Source organism: Hylobates moloch, unplaced genomic scaffold (assembly GCF_009828535.3).
Source record: "Hylobates moloch isolate HMO894 unplaced genomic scaffold, HMol_V3 SCAFFOLD_3, whole genome shotgun sequence".
NCBI lineage: Eukaryota > Metazoa > Chordata > Mammalia > Primates > Hylobatidae > Hylobates > Hylobates moloch.
This window is the reverse complement of record NW_026652278.1, coordinates 99,441,289-99,462,965: the sequence shown is the minus strand read 5'-3', so window position 1 is coordinate 99,462,965 and position 21,677 is coordinate 99,441,289. Positions and strand designations below refer to the sequence as shown.

Sequence of the window (21,677 nt, the reverse complement as noted above, 5' to 3'; positions counted from 1 at the left end):
TTGCTCTGTCGCCCAGGCTGGAGTGCAGTGGCGCAATCTCGGCTCACTGCAAGCTCCGCCTCCCGGGTTCACGCCATTCTCCTGCCTCAGCCTCTCTGAGTAGCTGGGACTACAGGCGCCCGCCACCATGCCCGGCTAATTTTTTGTATTTTTAGTAGAGACGGGGTTTCATCGTGGTCTCGATCTCCTGACCTCGTGAACCACCCACCTCGGCCTCCCAAAGTGCTGGGATTACAAGCGTGAGCCACCGCACCCGGCCGAAGAAATAGATTTCAAATCATAAATCTTATTTCACAACAAGAGTTCACATTTTTACAGGACATGTATTATCACCATTTTTTAGAATTTAAAAAAGTTATTTCATTAAAGTATTATTAAAAATATGTGTATATAGAAAGAGAGAATGAAAAATCATCATGATGAAGCATTAACAATTGTGGAATAAACACCATGTAAAGGGTACACAGGAGTTCTTTGTACTATTCTTGAAATTTTCTGTAAGTTTTAAATTATTTCAAAATGAAAAGTGGCAAAAGTTTTTTTTTTTCACTGTAATAAACATAAAACATACTCAGTTCATCCTGAGTTCTGGTAGCACCCTTACAGAAATCTTACATTTTCAACTTTTAAAATCTTTCTGTTTGATAAAGGAGGATTTTTGTCAATGGTTAGAATAAGCAACTTCTTCTCAATGGTTTCTCTCTACCCTGGGCAGTTTTCATGAATAGGCACACTCATTTGAGCAGGGATGAGTAAGAGTTCTTTTACTAAAATACAGACTTCAGGGACTATATGTGTCTATGTAGCTTCTTTCCTCTTGCAAACGTTCTGTCCACAGTCTTAACCACATTTATTCATTGAGTTTCATAACATATCCAAGCAGTTATGCATTCTGAAATATTAGAACTAGAAGAAACCTAAATAGATTATCTATATTTCATTGATTAAAATGACTCCCTCTCCTCAACTGTGATTTGCCCAAGGTTATAGGACAGTGAAATGAAACCAGGACCGGAGTAAGGGGCTTCTGACAGCTATCCATGGTTTTTCTCATGAGCAAACAAGTAAGCAAGGACCAGGGATCTAGTAAAGTAATATCCTGTGCAGAAGAAAAAGGTGCTCTTTCCTTCTTTTCTTTCTTTCTAAGTAGATAAGAGCACCTTTTTCTTCTTCATAGGATATTACTTTATTAGAATAATCTATTAGATTACTAATTATTAGGTTATTATTAAATCATAAATATAAATTATTAATTATTTAATTATTAGATTATTTCTATTGGATTAGAAAGAAGGAAAGAAAAGAAGCATTGGTCAGTCTTAACATGAAAAGCCAAGAAGAATCAACATAAGGCGGGACAGAAGAAGGCAGGAAATCCCAGGGAGCACTGAGGCTGGCAGCAGAGGCCGGCAAGGGTTGTGACAGCTGGAAACCCCTCACAGGAAGGAATGAGAACTAGAAGGTGGAACAACTGAAAAGGAGAATACAGCCACAAGCAAAGAAATCTCAGACCTGATTTTAGGGTTGGAATGGAAAGGCAGAGAGCATCTTTGCCATGTCCTAAAGAACAGAAACTCGACTGGGAGCAGTGGCTCACACTTGTAATCCCAGCACTTTGAGAGGCTGAATCACCTGAGGTCAGGAGTTTGAGACCAGCCTGGCCAACATGGTGACACCTCATCTCTACTAAAAATACAAAAATTAGCCGGGCATGGTGGTGGGTGTCTGGAAAGCCAGCTACTCGGGAGGCTGAGGCAGGAGAATCGCTTGAACCTGGGGGCAAGAGGTTGCAGTGAGCCAAGATTGGGTCCACTTCACTCCAGCCTGGGTGAAAGAGCACAACTCCATCTCAAAAAAAAAAAAAAAAAAAAGAACAGAAACTCTATCTTTCTGATCTTTAAATTCTACCTTCCCCAGCCCCACCTACCCCTAACCACACACAGAGTAGGCACTCCTCGAACATGTCTGGAATTTGAGTATATCACATCCTCTGCAGTGATCTGTACAAAGACAGCATCACAAACCCAGGTGAATTGCCCGTGCCATCTCATGATATAAATCTCTTTCTTCCTCCCGTGACCTAAAATGGGTAGGACCATAAAAAAGTGGACTAAACTTATAAAAATAAGAGATACTAATTTATGACTTGAAAACAAGAAACACAGGAAAATATTTAGGGTCATATATACCAGCTATTAACATTTCCCCATTCTGAAATATCTACAACTGTGGAACAGTGTCAAATGATGAACTTGTCTATTGGAGAAGGCTACGACATTGTTCCCCAGGTATAAGTTCTGTGAAAGAACTAACTGTTCCCTGTCACTGCATATACCAGCCTTTTATAAAAGAAAGATGTCACAAGCCAGAGTCCTCAAATCATTTCAATTGGTGACTTCGGAAGAATCTTTTTTAAAACTTCGGGCTTGGATAAAACTATCAGAAGGTAATAGAAAGTGTTCTCCTATAGTAAAATGATGAGGTGGTGTGTTGGGGGAGTGGGGAGAAGACTGTTCTAGAACCTGTCTATTCTTTACTTGAGGATGTAGTCAGCCTACTTAGGCAGTGTTTATCTACTGCTATCTGGATTGGTGCTAAGAAATAAAAACACACTAAGTACAGATTGGCTGGGCATGGTGGCTCATGCCTGTAATGCCAGCACTTTGGGAGGCCAAGGTAGGCGGGATCACTTGAGGCCAGGAGGTTGAGACCAGCCTGGCCAACATGGTGAAACTCCATCTCTAATAAAAATACAAAAATTAGTGGGGCATGGTGGCATGTGCCTGTACCCAGCTACTCAGGAGGCTGAGGCATGAGAATTGCTTGAACCCTGGAGGCAGAGTTTGCAGTGAGCAGAGTTCATGCCACTGCACTCCAGCCTGGGCAATGGAGCGAGACACTGTCTCAAAAAAAAAAAAAAAAGACCCACACGGTAAGTACAAGTTGATTGGTCTGGTGTGTACTAATGTAGGTGATGAGACTATATAAAAAATAAAATTATTGTTGATTCTTAAAGATTTAGGTAGTACATGGAAGGGCAACAAATATTCATTTCTGAGTGCTAAAGTTATTTGTGAACTAGAAATATAGGTTATTCTATATTTTAAATTATTGCAGACATGGGTAATTTCAGAACTTCAACTAAGGAAACAAAGATTTGAAATAGTTCACTGTTGCGGGAAGTCAGGGACCCCGAATGGAGGGACCAGCTGGAGCCGCAGCAGAGGAACATAAATTGTGAAGATTTCATGGACATTTACTAGTTCCCAAATAATACTTTCATAATTTCTTATGCCTGTCTTACTTTAATCTCTTAATCTTGTTATCTTTGTAAGCTGAGGATGTATGTCACCTGAGGACCACTGTGATAATTGTGTTGACTGTACAAATTGATTATAAAACGTGTGTTTGAACAATATGAAATCAGTGCACCTTGAAAAAGAACAGAATAACAGCGATTTTAGGGAACAAGGGAAAACAACGATAAGGTCTGACTGCCTGCAGGGTCAGGCAAAAAGAGCCATATTTTTCTTCTTGCAGAGAGCCTATAAATGGACGTGCAAGTAAGGAAGATATCGCTAAATTCTTTTCCTAGCAAGGATTAATACTCTAGGAAAGGAATTCATTCCTGGGGGAGGTCTATAAATGGCTGCTCTGGGAATGTCTGTCCTATGTGGTTGAGATAAGGACTGAGATATGCCCTGGTCTCCTGCAGTACCCTCAGGCTTACTAGGGTGGGGAAAACACCTGCCCTGGTAAATCTGAGGTCAGACTGGTTCTCTGCTCTCAAACCCTGTTTTCTGTTGTTTAAGATGTTTATCAAGACAATACGTGCACCACTGAACATAGACCCTTATCAGTAATTCTGCTTTTACCCTTTGCCTTGTGATCTTTGTTGGACCCTTATCAGGAGTTTCTGATTTTGCCCTTGTCCTGTTTCCTCAGAAGCATGTGTTCTTTGTTCTCCTTTTTGCCCTTTGAAGCATGTGATCTTTGTGACCTACTTCCTGTTCTTGTACCCTCTCCCCTTTTGAAATCCTTAATAAAACTTGCTGGCTTTAAGGCTCAGGTGGGCATCACGGTCCTACCAATATGTGAGGTCACCCCCGGCGGCCCAGCTGTAAAATTCCTCTCTTTGTACTGTTTATCTTTATTTCTCAGCCAGCCGACACTTATGGAAAATAGAAAGAACCTACGTTGAAATGTTGGAGGCAGTTTCCCCCAATAGTTCACCATTATTCTAGTCCATCTTCCCAACTAATGGTACCTCATTTAGGTCTTCCAACTGTATTTTTTATTATTAGAAATCTGACTTCTAACAATGTTCTAGAATTCTGTTAAAAGTCAAATTCTAAGGAACACTTGAAGACTGTAGCTTGTCATATCTCAAGAACCTTCTGATAAGATTATGTTATGATAATAATATCATCATCATGGTGATAGAAGGAAAAATTTCCAAGCTTGGGGCTTCCATTCTTATTCAAAATGACTCATATTATTGAAAGGCGAGAGAAGTCTTACTTTGTATGCCACAGAGAGGCAATGCAAGAGCAATAGAAGCAGTGTGAGCAAGCTGACAAGGAAGGGTTCTAGACCTGCGGGCGAGGGCTGCAGAAACCATAGCTGATGTTGTGACTGCCCTTGTCAAGTCATTCCACTGAGATCAACACTCAAGAGGATGATTTCCCCAGGAAAGTCACTCAAACACCAGCTTCATGAATGGATTCCTGTGGAATGTTGTCACATGACCAAGAGGACACACAGAAGGAAATGGGAAATAGACCAGAGAGCAAACATCAACCTGACACCAAGGATGTTTTCAAGAAAGTCCCAGAGCCTTTCCGTTCGTTTAACTCTATCTGATTGCTAGCTTCACAAATCGTCAGCAACATCACAACAACTGATGCTGTAAGGAAGCCTCTGAGTCCAAAACATGTCATGTTTCTTATTATCTGGTTTCAAAACAATAATACTCCTAATAATAGCTGACAGACATTAAGTATGTAGTATGTGCTAAGCATGTATCTACTTTATTTCCCCCAAAATCTATCCTCTTAAGTAAATACATAATCAAAGAAATGCAAATACAGCAATAGGCTACCATTTCCCCCATCAAAAATAGATTAAAAAAATATATATTTTTTGAGATGGAGTTTCATTCTTGTTGCCCAGGCTGGAGTGCAATGAATGGCATGATCTCAGCTCACCACAACCTCCACCTCCCGGGTTCAAGTGATTTTCTTGTCTCAGCCTCCCAAGTAGCTGGGATTACAGGTATGAGCCACCACACTCAGCTGATTTTGTATTTTTAGTAGAGATGGGGTTTCTCCATGTTGGTCAGGCTGGTCTTGAACTCCTGACCTCAGGTGGTCTACCCATGTCAGCCTCCCAAAGGATTAAAAATATTTTAATGAAAATATTCATTGCTGGTGAGGATGCAGCAAGTTAGAAGTGTTTATTATTAGAGTGCAGTTTCTGCAAGCTTTCAAAAATCAATCTATGGCCAGGCACAGTGGCTCATGCCTTTAATCCCAGCACTTTGGGAGGCCAAGGTTGGGGTGTGGTGGGGGAATCATTTGAGGTCAGGAGTTTGAGACCAGCCTGGACAACATGGCAAAACCCAACTCTACTAAAAATACAAAAATTAGCCAGGCATGCCTGTAATCCCAGCTACTCTAGAGGCCAAGGCAGGACAATCACTTGAACCCAGGAGGCAGACATTGCAGTGAGCTGAGATCATGCTGCTGCACACCATCCTGGGCAACAGATTGTCAAAAAAAAAAAAAAAATCAATCTACAAACATGTTTCAGGAGCTGTAAAATGTTCATACTATGTGATCATCTAATCAGTTTTAAGATGAAATAGAAAATACAGAAAAGCTTGATGCACAAAGCGGTACCCCAGAGCATGGTAGAGTGCACAGAGAGTGACCAGTTAAGGAAGGGAAACTGCTGAATTAGGAAGATGAAGGAAGGTCTCTCTGAGGAGGTGAGACCTGAATGGTGAAAGTGAACCTTCATTGTATTACTCATCTGTGCTGAGAAATCTGTGCTTAAATTTGCACCTGATTAACAAGCCATGTGGACGTTTGCAGCCTCTCTCAGCCCATGGTGACCACCCTTCCATGCTGCTGTGCAAGTCTGAGGGCTCAATGTAATCATCTTGAATCTCTCCTGGAATGGCCCTTTGGCCCTAAATATTTAAGCTTGTTGTTTAGGCCAAGCTTCTATGGGCTTTCCTGCCATAGTGCTGCTTCATGACACAGACTCAAAATTCAATGAAAAACAAGGGAGAGGCTGGGCATGGTGGCTCATGCCTGTAATCCCAGCATTTTGGGAGGCTGAGGCAGTTGGATCACCTGAGGTCAGGAGTTCAAGACCAGCCTGGCCAATGGTGAAACCCCGTTTCTACTAAAAATACAAAAATTAGCTGGGCATGAGGGCAGGTGCCTGTAATCCCAGCTACTCGGGAGACTGAAGCAGGTAGAATTACTTGAACCCGGGAGGTGGAAGTTGCAGTGAGCCAATACCGCACCACAGTACTCCAGCCCAGGTGACAGAGCAAGACTCTGTCTCAAAAAAAAAAAAAAAAAAAAAAAGAAGAAGAAGAAGAAAAACAAGGGACAACTTTACCCAGGTGTGGGATTTCCTAACATCTACATCTAATGATTTTCCTGAAGAAAATATATATAAAATGATTATCTATTTTCAAAAGGGAACTCAGACAGTCTGAAGACAGTAGGAATTATATTAGCTAAACACTTCAGCTTTAATACTGTTAGTAACTCTGCTCACCTTCTGCTTTAAATGTATATTTGTTTGTTTGTTTGTTTTTTGTTTTTTGAGATGGAGTCTCGCTCTGTCGCCCAGGCGGGAGTGCAGTGGCACGATCTCGGCTCACTACAACCTCTGCCTCCCAGGTTCACGCCATTCTCCTGCCTCAGCCTCCTGAGTAGCTGGGGCTCCAGGCGCCCACCACCACGCCTGGCTAATTTTATGTATTTTTAGTAGAGACAGGGTTTCACTGTGTTAGCTAGGATGGTCTCGATCTCCTGACCTCGTGATCCGCCTGCCTCAGCCTCTCAAAGTGCTGGGATTACAGGCATGTGCCACCGTGCCGGTACCTAAATATATTTTGATGTACAGGGCAGAGAGCAGAGGACTTTCTAAAGAAATAGGAGCCTTGTTTCTCCATATGCTTGAAAACAACTAAGCATTTTGGGATCATAACTGCTATATAATACATAATTATTTTAGGCATTATAATTTTGCTATAAGTATTTTATAAATTCTGACTAATAGCATTTTTTTCTTCCTTGGTTTGCCTGACGTCCCTAATACTAACAAGTGTCTTGAGGGGGAGCCCATTGTTTTCCAAGCCACTCATCTCTGCTCCGTGTGACCTGACGCAAAAACAGTCAGTGGATTTTGACACAGGCAAATAGAAATGACAAATGCATTAGTTTAGACCTTAACCTCGTGTACTTTCTATATAAACAGACAAAAGTTGTTTTGAACTTTGCAGTTGCCATTTAAACTGTAATATGCTGTGAGCATGATGTGTCTAACAGTAAAATAATTCTAGGTCTACTCACTTCTCCCAAGGTTACCTTCAAATACAAAAGCTGTGAAACTTCAAGTCATCGTTTTCATTTTCTTATACTGCATAAGCTAAATGCCTTTGAGGTTCTCCACCTTTTAGACCATCTATTCTTCTCATTTTTATGCATTAGATTTCATTTTATTTAAAAATATATTTATTTTTCCTGGTGACACCTTTGAAATGAAATTTCAGTTTCATAAGGCCCCACCATAGTGATTAAAAGCTCTGGCTTATCAAAATGTCCCACCTGCCACTGGCTACATTGCAGATGTTCCCAGAAATTTTTCTTTCTCTTTACTATTGTAGTACATTATACATTGTAACTATCCATCGTATGTTACCTTGCGTTATTTCAAATTATATTTGAACTCTGTGGAGGGCCAGGAGCTTGTTTTAAACTTCTCTGTCATCCACTATAGTGCCTTTGGTATTCAATTAATTAAAGAATATATTAAAATAACAATGAAAATGGTCTGTAATTTAAACATGGGAATGTCACAGAGTGTTCCACTCGAGTCAGTGATTGATTCATATACTTACCCAGGAATGGTTGCTTATCACCTGAGAAGCAGTGACTCCCCCACATGCAAGCATGGCTGCATGTCATAGTTCAGAGGTCACGCATGTACTCTGTCTGACAGACTTCAGCACTGGGCTGGGTACAGTGTGAAGGCAGAGTCATAGAAGCCAACTGGGCACAAGCCTTCATGTCCCTTTTGTAAAGTAGATCATAGGTACCTATGCTGTGCTGGTACCTTAACCCGACAGTAATTATCTGTGGTTCATTGTTTCTGTTTTACACATCTTATATTACACTATACTCAACAGCAAATTATTATTAATATGCCATATGTTTTTACATTGTGAAATGGGGTTTGTTACCCCCATTTAATAGATTAGAAAATAGACGTTTATAGAGTAAGGAAATTCCAAAGGATTTTGTGGCTAGGCAAGTGGCGGAGCCCAGAGATGAAACTACGTGTCCTTGGTTCTAAATCCACTGGTTGTTTCTATAACCCTCTGCTGTCTTGTAACTATGTAAATGTGTGGAATTATGATTGAAAAGTTATATACATGTGCTTGAGAAATTCAGTGGGGAAAGTATACCTCTAAGATGTATCTAGTTAAATATTCTGTGAAGTCTGGAACATAATTTTGTTACTTCTCATTAACAACATATTTTCCTACATCTTGAAAACTTAGAATGTCCATAATTCTAGTATGGAGACTAGAGCTTCTTTTATTACTACCCTGAGTATAATCAGTTCAGACTTTAAGGAACAAGCAGCTCTGTGGAGAGAAAAATAAAATGATACTCTCAGTTTAAGAGCAAGGTCAGGCCAGGTGCGGTGGCTCATGCCTGTAATCCCAGCACTTTGGGAGGTTGAGGTAGGAGGATCACTTGAGGTCAGGAGTTTGAGACCAGCCTGGCCAACATGGTGAAACCCCATCTCTACTAAAAATACAAAAATTAGCCGGGCATGGTGGTGTGTGCCTGTAATCCCAGCTACTCGGGAAGCTGAGGCAGGAGAATTGCTTGAACCTGGGAGGCAGAGGTTGCAGTGAGCCTAGATTGTGCCAGTACACTCCAGCCTGGACAACAGAGCGAGTCTCCATCAAAAAAAAAAAAAAGCAAGGTCAAAGGGAGCAATTTATTTTAATATGTGTAAAGTAAAATGTCAGGTAATTACTCTCAAGCTATATATTATTCACAGTTTTAAGTGGTTTTGTCTTTATTATAGAATGAATACCTAAATGAAGATGTGGATGCTAGAATTATTGAATATGAGGATAACCGGCCCCTCTTAGATATGTTTCTGCAAAAGCCAATGGGTTTACTTTCCCTACTTGATGAAGAAAGTGGATTTCCCAAGGCCACTGACCAGACTCTTGTAGGTGAGTTTTCAGTCCAGTGTGTCTGCATGATTTTATGAATAGAGTCTTGTCATTCTGAATGATTTTTTAAATGGCTTTAAATTATCTGAGAGAAAATAGCTGTCACAAAGCCTGCATATTTGACTTTAAAGAATAGCCTTTGGGGCCGGGTGCGGTGGCTCACGCCTGTAATCCCAGCACTTTGGGAGGCCGAGACGGGCGGATCACGAGGTCAGGAGATGGAGACCATCCTGGCTAACACGGTGAAACCCCGTCTCTACTAAAAATACAAAAAATTAGCCGGGCGAGGTGGTGGGCGCTTGTAATCCCAGCTACGCAGGAGGCTGAGGCAGGAGAATGGCGTGAACCCCAGGGGGCAGAGCCTGCAGTGAGCCGAGATCGCGCCACTGCACTCCAGCCTGGGCGACAGTGAGACTCCGTCTCAAAAAAAAAAAAAGAAGAGCCTTTGGATTTAATACCTGGACCAGTGCATGTTTATGATAGGGTAAAATATTTAGTGATAAATTAAGCAAGTTTAAATATTGGACTTCTCCTTATTTTGTGGTGAAGCTCAACCATGGAATCACAGGTTATAAATGACCTTAGAAATTTTCCAGCCCAAAATTAGAAATTGGTGAGCAGGGCAGAAGGACAGCTCTAGAGTTGAAAAGAGATAGTTAACAGGTAGGAAATAAATTAATCTGTGATGTTCTGTTCTATTCATTTATTTAATAGAGGCAAATCGCTTCAAATACCTTAATAACCTCTAAGTTACAGTACATTAATATATGTTCATGATAATAATCCTAAGTCATCAAAGTAAGATTAAATGTATTCATTTTTTGTGTTTGAGAAAGCAAAGGTGTATAATACATTTTAAAAGATCACCATTCAAGCTGGTTAAAATGAAAATGTCTTACTCCTTAAATTAAAAAAGAAAAAAAACTTTAGATTTTTCAGATATCTGAAAAAAAAGTTTTTAAATGCGGAACATTGTATTCCCTGATGATAGGAGGTATTTATTCTGTATGAGAAATACTTGCAGAAAATGTGGATTCACATCTTTCTGTCATTTACTTTGGGTGACATGCAGAGCCTCTTTCTTACCATTAGGTCTGTAATGTTCCTTCTTTCTGACTCGCTGATTGGCTTAATCTCTCCTCGAATTGGACAATACTAGATGGAAAATAAACTGACCCCAAAGTGGTGAGGAAAATCATTTCATAGCAGTCAGTTGATTTTTAGATCAAACGATCCTTCTAGAATAAGTTCTCTGAAGGTGGTAAAATTGTTACAGAAATTCAGCTGCCTTTAAGATCATGTTTTACTTCTCATGTAATCAATAATAATTTATAGCTCTGCAAGTAGAAAAGAGAGCAAAAACACCAGAGTTTTAGGCTCATGGCTTGACATCAAACTGTGTTTTACAAACCTCTTTGGTCAGTCTCAAGTAGTTTACTTCCTCCGTACCAGTGGTTCTCAAAATGTGGTCCCCTGCCCAGGAACATCAGCATCACCTGAGAACTTGTTAGAAATGCGAATTCTTGGATCCCACCCCAAACCTCCTGAGTCAGAAACTCTGCGGTTAGGGCCCAGCAACCTGTGTTATAAACCCTCAGCCAGGCGCAGTGGCCCACACCTGTAATCTCAGCACTTTGGGAGGCCGACGCAGGTGGATCACCTGAGGTCAGGAGTTCAAGACCAGCCTGGCCAACATGGCAAAACCCTGTCTGTACTTTAAAAATATAAAAAATTGGCCAGGCATGGTGGCAGGCACCTGTAATCCCAGCTACTTGGGAGGCTGAGGCAGGAGAATCACTTGAATCCAGGAGGTAGAGGTTGCAGTGAGCTGAGATCGCACCATTGCACTCTAGCCTGGGCAACAAGAGCGAAACTCCATCTCAAAAAAAAAAAAAAAAAACCCTCGAGGTGACTCTGATGATGCATGACATGGCTTGAGGACTGATGCCCTAAATCATAATGTAATGGTAGAAATTAATGATCTTGAGTTTTACTTTACCCTGTATAATTCTATTCCAAATCTGCATATATTAGCTGTGTAAAATTTTCTATCTTTGTTCACTGCACATTGTCCTTTTTATGGTAAATAATTCTCACAGTATTCTTTGAGGATCTCATACATGCTTGATATTTGAGTTCAGTATTTTTCTACAGAAAAATTTGAAGGTAACCTGAAATCACAGTACTTCTGGAGACCCAAAAGAATGGAACTTAGTTTTGGAATTCACCATTATGCAGGAAAGGTAAGAACTCTTAAGAATTATGACCGAGTTTCTCCTTAGCCTTTTAATGAATAATAGGATGGACATGAAAATTATGGCCCAAAATGTTTGTAGATAATGATAATGTCATAGCTGTCTGTTTCCACCCCCACTGGCCCTAATTATGCCCTCTGATGTCCTGTAATCCATCCTGTCCTTTGCCAGCCACTCACTATGGAGGCCAGACCCACCACAAGGCATGCACTTCTAGCATCTATGCTGAAGAGGTTAAAAGAAAAGTCTTTCTCTTAGTTTAACAATCATAAGGTTATAGTTTTTCTAGAGGAATTGTTTTTAAGTAACTAGGAAAAAACAATAAAGACACAAAACTGAAAGAATCCTTGGGTGAGATTAGCTGGCAATGGTTACCTGTTTGTTTCCTTCTTGTAACAATGCCTGAGGACCTTTGGTATAAACTGCCTTTTTCACACTTTAGATGATTCTCTCTCTACTGCACTCTTTGTCCCTCCTCCCTTTCAAGAAGAGAAGGTGCCAGGCTGGAGGTATAGTCAGATAACTGAGCTGAGCCAGATGAATGGATTATGATGCAGTTAGAGGAAGAAATCTCTCTACATTGACAGAAACACATTCCCACAGCAGAGAAAACCTCAGATATGTTGTCCTAGACCCAGAGGATGCTCTCTTCCCTTCCTTCTGCAGAGAATGACAGGTCATTCCTTCACAATGATGTCATAAATATGGGAGGACAAAGAGGATATTCAGATCAAGAAAGAATGTATCAAATGAAAAATACATAAACATAAAATTACACAGAACTTAAAGCATTCTAGTCTGCTTGGCAACCTCCATATGCCTGTCAACATTCCACAGACTTTCATCATTTTAAAAGTATACCTTAAATCATTACAGTTATAGCCTAATGATTCTTAGCATATCATTTTCCAAATAAAGCCTGTTTAAACATTCGTTAAGAATTGCATGCACCTGTAGTCCCAGCTACTTGGGAGGCTGAGACCAGAGAATTGCTTGAACCCAGGAGGCGAAGGTTGCAGTGAGCCGAGATCGCACCACTGCACTCCGGTCTGGGCGATAGAGTGAGACTCTGTCTCAAAGATAAAAAAGAATTGCCTATAATCATTTTATCTAGTTGTTTTTAACAATTAGATTTTAACAATCTATTAGTCTGCTCGGGCTGCCATAACAAAAATATCACAGGCTGCATGACTTAAACAACAGAAATTTATTTTTTTGACAGTTTTGGAGGCTGATAGATCAAAGTGCTCCGAGTGGGGTTAGCATCTGGGAGGCCTCTCTTCCTGGCTTGAAGATGGCTGCCTTCTCAATGTGTCCCCACATGGCGTTTGCTATGTGAGCTGTGAGCATAGGGAGTGGGGAGAGATATCCCTGGTTCCTCTTCCTGCTCTTATAAGAACACAAGTCTTATTGGTGTAGGGTCTTACTCTTATACCTTATTTAACATTAATTACCTTCATAAAGGCCCTGTCTCCAAATATAGTCACAGTGAAAGTTTACATCTTCAAAATCTGAATTTTGGAAGAACACAATTTGACCCATAACAAATACTATATTGGATCATTCCACAAAAATCTTTGGATTACATTGATCTTTAAAAAGTCATAAAATTGGCCAGGCATGGTGGCTCACGCCTGTAATCCTAGCACTTTGGGAGGCCAAGGTAGGAGGATCACTGGAGCTCAGGAGTTCAAGACCACCCTGGGTAACATAGCAAGACCTCATCTCTAAACGTTTTTTTAGGTAATAACATTATTTAGAAGTGCCAGAAACGCAAAAAGCCACAGTGTATTTAAATCACACTACTACTGAGATAAAAATCTATCGTGGCCAATTCAACACAGGTGGATCAATTATCATAGAAACAGGAATGCCTCTGTGGCTCAATATGCTTCCTTTATGCTGCTCCATCCCTCCAAATAGAGAAAAGAAACATACCAAATTCCTAACATAATAAATGGGAGGAATCAAACCTCTTTGGTCATTTCAACCCAAGTAAAATCAGTGAGACACAGATGATAAAGGGCTACCTTAGTAAATGCTTGTATCCCTGTTGCTGAACATAGAGTAAGCTCATAATGAGTATCTGTTGTTGATGGTGATGATGGTGAGGAGGAGGAGGATGACAATGACATTGATTGTGATAATTATAGCACACGGTATCAACAGGTCCTCTATAATGCAAGTGGATTCTTAGCCAAAAACAGAGACACCCTTCCAACTGATATTGTGCTACTTTTGAGGTCATCCGACAACAATGTAATTAGGCAACTAGTCAACCACCCTCTGACCAAAACAGGTAAGACAATTTTCCTTACCTGGAAGTTTTCTCAAGCCCAATCAAACAGTTTCTATGTCTGTGCTTTTCACGAATTTCATCCTTAATTTTTCATGTGAATTTGTTTTTGGCACACTAAATATTCATTTGTTAATATCCTCTGCCCCAGATCATCTGAAGAAAATATAAAAATGAATATAAGTAAGCTAGTTTTTCATTAAAGATAAGTGTTTGCAGCAGTCACGCAGAAAATATGGTGGTATCCTAGCTACTCACGACAAGAGTATACTGACCTCCAGAGTTCAGACTTACCTGCACAAATCAGGAGTGGGCAGCTTTTGGATGATTCTTTGAGTTTCCAAAAGTTTGGTGGGCTCTCTTATTGATTAAAAATGGACGTATCTTTGTTCCACCCAACCATAATACATCCTTGCATTTGCTGTAAGTAGAAAAAACATAGTTTGGGTTGTTTTTCTTTACTGGAGTTTAAAATTGTTCTCTGCATTTTTTTTTCATAGTTTTATTGAGTATAACTGAAATACAAGAAACAGCACATATTTAAACAGTAAAATTTGATAAGTTTTTGACATACATAAGCACCTGTAAAACTGTCACCGTGGGCCGGGTGCAGTGGCTCACGCTTGTAATCCCAGCACTTTGGGAGGCCGAGGCGGGCGGATCACGAGGTCAGGAGATCGAGACCACAGTGAAACCCCGTCTCTACTAAAAATACAAAAAAATTAGCCGGGCGTGGTGGCGGGCGCCTGTAGTTCCAGCTACTCGGGAGGCTGAGGCAGGAGAATGGCGTGAACCCAGGAGGTGGAGCTTGCAGTGAGCTGAGATCGCGTCACTGCACTCCAGCCTGGGCGACAGAGCGAGACTCCATCTCAAAAAAAAAAAAAAAAAAAACTGTCATTGTGATTAATAGTGAACATACTCATCACTCGCAAATGATGTTTCTCATGACCCTTTATAATCCTTCCCTCCAAACCTCCCTGTTCTATCACCATTTGTTGAAGAGATTGTCCTTTCCCCATTGAATTGCTTTGACACTCCTTGAAAAATCAATTGACTAATAAATAGGTCTATTTCTGGACTCTTTCTTGCGTGTCATTGATATTTATCTATCTTTAGGCTAATGCACACTTCTTGACTACTGTAGCTTTCTATAAAGTCCTGAAATCAGGCAGTACAAGTTAACCTAACTTTGTTCTTATTCAGGCTTGTTTAGGTAATTATAATTTGTTTGCTTTTCCATATACATTTTAGAATGAACTTGTCAATTTCTACCAAAAATCCTGGTTGGGTTTTGATTGGAATGCACTGAAACTATAGATCAATAATGGGAGAATTGGTATCTTGCCAATATTAAATCTTCCAATCAGCACAGTATAGCTCTCCATTTATTTAAGTCTCCCTTAATTTCTCTCAGCAACATTTTGTAGTTTTTGGTGTACAAGTTTTGCACATCCTTTGTCAAATTATCTGCTAGTGTATCACATTTTTATGTGATTATAAATGGTAATTTTTAACTGAAATTCTGGTTTTCGCCAGTATATGAAGTCTAATTGATTTTTGTATATTGATTTTTTGCCCTGCAACCTTGCTAAGCTCATTTATCAGAGTAGCTTTTTTTGTTAATTCCAGAGGATTTTCTTCACAGATGATCATGTCATCTGTGAAGAAAGAGTTTAGCCTGTTCTTTTCCAATATGTTTCCTTTTGACTTCTTTTTTCTTGGTTGCACTGGCTAGAATCACAATGCAATCTTCAGTGTTGAACACAGGACAGGTTGCAAGAGTGAATATTCTTGCCTTTTTCCTGATTTTGAGGAAAGAGTAGTTAGTCTTTTAGTCTTTCACCACTGAGTATAATGTTAACTGTAGATTTTTTCATAGATGCCATTTATCAGGGGATAAGTTACTTTTTTTTTTAATTCCTAATTTCCTGAATGGTTTTTTTTGTTGTTGGTTTTTCTTTTTTTGTTTTTGTTTTTTGTGTTTTTCTGAGACAGAGTCTCACACTGTTGTTGCCAACAACAAAAAAAGCCATTCAGGAAATTAGGAATTTTAAAAAAAGTAACTTCTCCCCTGATAAATGGCATCTATGAAAATATTTACAGTTAACATTATACTCAGTGGTGAAAGACTAAAAGACTAACTACTCTTTCCTCAAAATCAGGAAAAAGGCAAGAATATTCACTCTTGCAACCTGTCCTGTGTTCAACACTGAAGATTGCATTGAGAGTGCAGTGGCACAATCTCGGCTCACTGCAACATCCGCCTCCCAAGTTCAAGCGATTCTCCTACTCTAGCCTCCTGAGTAGCTGGGATTACAGGCATGCACCACCACACACAGCTAATTTTTGTATTTTTAGTAGAGATGGGGTTTCACCATGTTGGCCAAGCTGGTATCGAGCTCCTGACCTCAGGTGATACACCCGCTTCGGCCTCCCAAGGTGCTGGGATTACAGGTGTGAGCCACTGTGCCTGGCCAATTTCCTGAGTTTTTATCAGGCATGCATATTGTATTTTGTTAAATGCTTTTTCCACATCTATTGAATAGATTACCCTTTTTTTGTTATTTTTTTAAATTGACAGCTAAAATTGTGTTTATTGTATACAAATGACATTTGGAGGTATATGTACATTGTAGAATAATGAAATCTAGCTAATTAACATATACATTACTGTATATAATTATTTGTGGTGAGAACACTTAAAATCTACTATCTTAGCAATTTTCAAGTATATAATACACTGCTATGAACTTATGCATCCTATCTAGCTGACACTTTATCCTTTGACCAACATCTCCCCAACCCACCTCTTCTCACTGCAACTACCCCAACTACTAGTAACCACCATTCCACTCTCTAGCTCTATGAAATCAACTTTTTTAGATTCCACAAATTCCATCCAGTATTTGTCTTTTTGTGACTGGCTAATTTCATTTATAGTGTCCTTCAGGTTCAACCATGTTGAATAGTATTCGTGTGTGTGTGTGTGTGTGTGTGTGTGTGTGTGTATGTGTGTGTAGACACATTTTCTTTATCCAGTCATCCATTGATGGACAACTAGGTTGATCATATCTTGGCTTTTATGAACAATGCTGCATCTGTTAAATGGTGAGTGACTGATTTTTTAATAATTCCTGGGAAAAACCTCAAATGGTGATGATGCACTGTACTTTTTATATATTGCTGAATTCAGTTTGCAAACATGTTTTAAGAATGTTTGCATCTATGTTTATGAGGAATATTGCACTATAGTTTTCTTATGCTTTATTTTGTGACTTTGGAATCACAGTAATGCTGGCCTCATAGAATAAATTGAGTAGTATTGCCTTTTCTTCAATTTTCAGGAATAGTAGAATAAGTATTATTTCTTCCTAAGTTGCCTTGTAGAATTCACCAGTGAAGCCAACTGGGCCTGAAGGATGTTTTGTGAGGTTTTCAACTACAAATTCAATTTGTTTAATAAATATAAGCTATTTGAGTTATCTGATTTTTGAGTGAGCTTTAGTAGATTGTGTTTTTTAAGAAATGTATTTCATCTACATAGTCAAATCTATTGACACAGTCGATTACAACATTTTCTTACTATCCTTTTAGTATCTGTAGATCCTGAAGTTATGTCAGCTCTCTCATAAGTGACATTGGTAATTTGTGTCTTCTCTCATTTAATTCTTGATAGATTTCCTAGACATGTATTAATTTTATTGATCTTCTCAAATGGTTTCATTGATTTTTTTTATTGGTTTTGTTTCTATTTCATTCTCTTTTTCTTTCTCGTGTATCTTTGTTGTTTTCTTTTGCTGCTTACTTTGTGTTTTATTTTGTTTCCTTTTTTTAATTTCTAAGGTAAAACTTAGATCCTTGATTTAAGAAGACATTCTTCTAATATCAGCACTTATATGGGTTATTTATAAGAGTTTATAAGGTTTCCAAATATGGTGAGATTTTTCAAATATTATTTATGGACTTCTAATTTAACTTCATAGTGTTCAGAGAGTATACTTTGTATTATTTAATCCATTTAACTTTATTGAGGTATGTTTTAAGACCCGTAATATTATCTGTCTTATTTTATTTTCATTTGCACTTGAAAATATTGTTTATTCTGCTGGTTGTTGGATGAAATGTTCCATAAATGTCAATTAGGTCCACTTGATTGAGAGTATTGGTCACATCTTCTGTATTCTTACTGTTTTTCTCTCTCCTGGTTCTATCATTTACTGAGAGAGGGATTTTTAAATATTTGGCTGTAGCTGTCAATTTGTCTCTCTTTTTTTTCAGTTTTTGCTCGTGTATTCTTAAGCTATATTATTAGGTAAATAAACATTTAAAATTGTTATGTCTTCTTGATGGATAGACTCCTTTGTTATTATGTAATGACCCTTTTCATCTTTGGCAGTATTGTTTGTTCTGAAATCTACTTTGCCTGATATTGAGACTCCAGCTTTCTTATGATTAGTGAGTGAATGGCATATCTTTTTCCATACTCTTAATTTCAGCTTATTTTTTTTCTTTATATTCAAAGTAGGGTTTTTCTAAACAGCACATAGTTGGGTCTTGTTTTTTTTAATCCAGTCTGACAATCTCTGCCTTTCAATTGAGATGATTAGATGATTTACATTTAATGTGATTAATGATTTGGTTGGATTTGACTCTTACCATCTTGCCACTTGTTTTCTATTGGTTATATTGGCTTATTTTCCCAGGCTTTACCTGAGTTCCCTCACTCCCTGCATTTCAGGCTGACACTTCTCCAGGCAGAAAGCTGGCACAATCAGAGGGCTCACCTCATTTGTCTTCCCTCTCTTAGGGATCAATGTCCTTACACTGCTTGACACACAACGTATGAAACCTGTTTTTCATTTTGTATGTCTTTTTAGTTGTTTGAGGTGCAAAGGTTAATCTAGTCGGTGTTACTTTATCTGACCCAGAAGCAAAAGTCATTACTTTTGACTTTAACAATTGCCATCCCTTTCCATATACACCAACAGCATCTATCCATCTAATTCCATGTTTTTCACCCTTATAAAATATGCAGCCAGGCTCTAAATACTATGTTGTGTTGCTTGGCTATCAGCAGAACAGTGTCTGGTTGGCCAGGGAGAAGAGAAGAACTTAATAGTCAAGTATGTTTCAATAAACTCAGAACCTTAGAGATAGCAAAGACATATGGATTTTATATTCACCCAGATGTGCAAACACGTAATATATAATAATAATCATAGACAACTTTGTTATCTATTATGTGCTAGGCATCGTGCTAAGCACCTTCAGTTACTCCTAATAACAACACAATAAGGAGGCACTACTTTTTTACAAATAAGACATTAAGGCTTGAAAGTGTTGAGCAGCTTTCCCAAGGTTTCCCAAAGGAAAATGTTAGAGTTAGAGTTCTTCAATTCTATATTATGCTGTCTTCAAGATTCTAAAATAACCATGGCCCTTCGTATATATAACTTCACATATGACATATAGTTTAGCCATTTTTAGGGGAAAGTGCACCACAGTTACTTGCAGCTCACGTCTTTAGTTGGGTTTATCACAAGTTTGTTCATTAGGTGAACTATAAAAACCAAAATGGTTATATTTTCAGAAATTAAGGTCTATGCTAATTTTAGTTCCTGCTGATCTACATAAATAAATTTAAGCGAAATTCCTGAAACTGCCACTCTAAAGATCATCTGTTACTGTCTCTGTCCACTCTGCTGTAGTCAGTAAGTTTCACATTTGAAAAGTGAACAGGGCAGTGTGCAGGGCAAGCCTAGCATGGAAACTGTGGCACACACCCATCTCAGCCCCTCCCCTGGAGTTCGGACGGAGGGGAGGAAGCAGAGCAGAGGCCCTGCCGGGCACATTCCCAACACGACTCCTTCCTGCACCATCTTAGGCCGGCCTTTTGCAACCATAAAGAATGGGAAAGATTTGCCGAAAACATTCAGCCTCTACTTATCACCTAAAAGAAGGAGAGAGACAAGAAATGATCTTTCTGAATTGATACTGCATTTTGAAGATATTTTGCACATTACTATTAGGATAATAAACTCTTCGATTGTGGGTTGGTTGGTTCCTTGTGCTTGGTGGGGTGAGAGCTGTGAAAGTGAACTGCATTTCAGGGGCCTTCCATGTGCCAGACATATTATTGCATTTCATCAAAACTCTGTGAGGAAATCACCATTATTCCCATTTTATGGATTCTGGGTACAGATCAGAAACTAAGTAAATGACCCAAAGGCAATACAGTTTAAGTACTATACCTGCGATTCAAAGCCAAGTCTTTCTGGCTTCTCAGGCCATAATTTTTTCACTGCTTTGGGTTGTGTGCATTTGTGTAGTCCTTAGAATGAAGCACGTTTCTGAAAGTTAGATTGAAAAAAGCCATTGGCTCCAACCATAGTTGATTTGCTTATAACCACCTCATGCAAATTAATGATTCATATGATTTTTCAGGCCAATTTTACAGCTTAGCCTGTGTTAAAGAAAATCTCAGATGCCATTTACCACACAAAAAAATAAGAAGCAAACTACTCCCTCAGTCATAATCATCTCAAGTCTTCCAGCAATTCAAAGGAAACCCAACATCTCGGCCTTTTCTGTTTTCCAAGCTCAAGGGTTTTTTTCTGAATTTAAAATTTGTTGTACATTTTTGCATAATTTTTTTTATTTCTAAGTTCCTCCATAAATAGTTAACCAAGCATATGATTATGAATATTGCAGGATTAACAATGCTTATTTTAACATTTAAGTAAATGGGAAAAATCATCTAGCCATTAAGGATTCTAAAAGATATATTACATTTTTCTATATTCTCCTAGGTAATCTGCCACATTCTAAAACTAAAAATGTTATAAACTATCAAATGAGGACTTCAGAAAAATTAATCAACCTGGCAAAGGTAAGAAAATGCTTTTTTTCTTGGCAGTGAGTCTAAGAATCTAACCAGTACGATGGCAATATTTGTATGCTTCTCAAAGTCAACAGTTTTTTCTTAGTTTTTCTCCCTTTGATCTTGCTTTTCTGTTTGAACAGATATTTATGTTATGTTCTTGTTACTGCTAGGGGCTAAAATCATCATGCATTTCTGATATATTAATATTTCCAACTCTTCTTTTTTAGTTAGTTTTTGGGGGCAGTTTTTGTTTTTGTTTGTTTGTTTGTTTTTGAGACTGGAGTCTCACTCTGTCACCCAGGCTGGAGTGCAGTGGCATGATCTCAGCTCACTGCAACCTCTGCCTCCCAGGCTCAAGTGAGTCTCCTGCCTCAGCCTCCTGATTAGCTGGGATTACAGGCACCCACCCACACCCAGCTAACTTTTCTATTTTTAGTAGAGACGGGATTTCACCATGTTGGCCAGGTTGATCTTGAACTCCTGACCTCAAATGATCAGCCTGCCTCGGCCTCCCAAAGTGCTGGGATTACAGGCATGAGCCACCGTGCCCAGCCCTTTTTTAGCTAGTTTTAAATGTTACACTAAGACCAACTAAAAATATACTAGTGAAAGTGAGAGATATTCACAGTCTACATAAGACCAATTAAAATTCCAATGAGACTGACAAAACAATTACCTAAAGGAAGAATATCAACATTTTGCTGTTTTACATATTTGAATGCATAAACTAAGATAGCCTGAAGG

At 39.0% G+C, this 21,677-nt stretch overlaps 1 protein-coding gene across 1 annotated transcript in view; it reads left to right on the top strand.

Moving 5' to 3' along the window:
* MYO3A (myosin IIIA) overlaps window positions 1-21,677 on the top strand; it is a 276,610-nt gene that overhangs the window by 194,308 nt on the left and 60,625 nt on the right. The window contains exons 21-24 of the mRNA XM_032144934.2: window positions 9,346-9,499; window positions 11,654-11,742; window positions 13,924-14,053; window positions 20,860-20,939. Coding sequence (XP_032000825.1) covers window positions 9,346-9,499; window positions 11,654-11,742; window positions 13,924-14,053; window positions 20,860-20,939 — 453 coding nt within the window. The remainder of the gene's footprint in view (window positions 1-9,345; window positions 9,500-11,653; window positions 11,743-13,923; window positions 14,054-20,859; window positions 20,940-21,677) is intronic.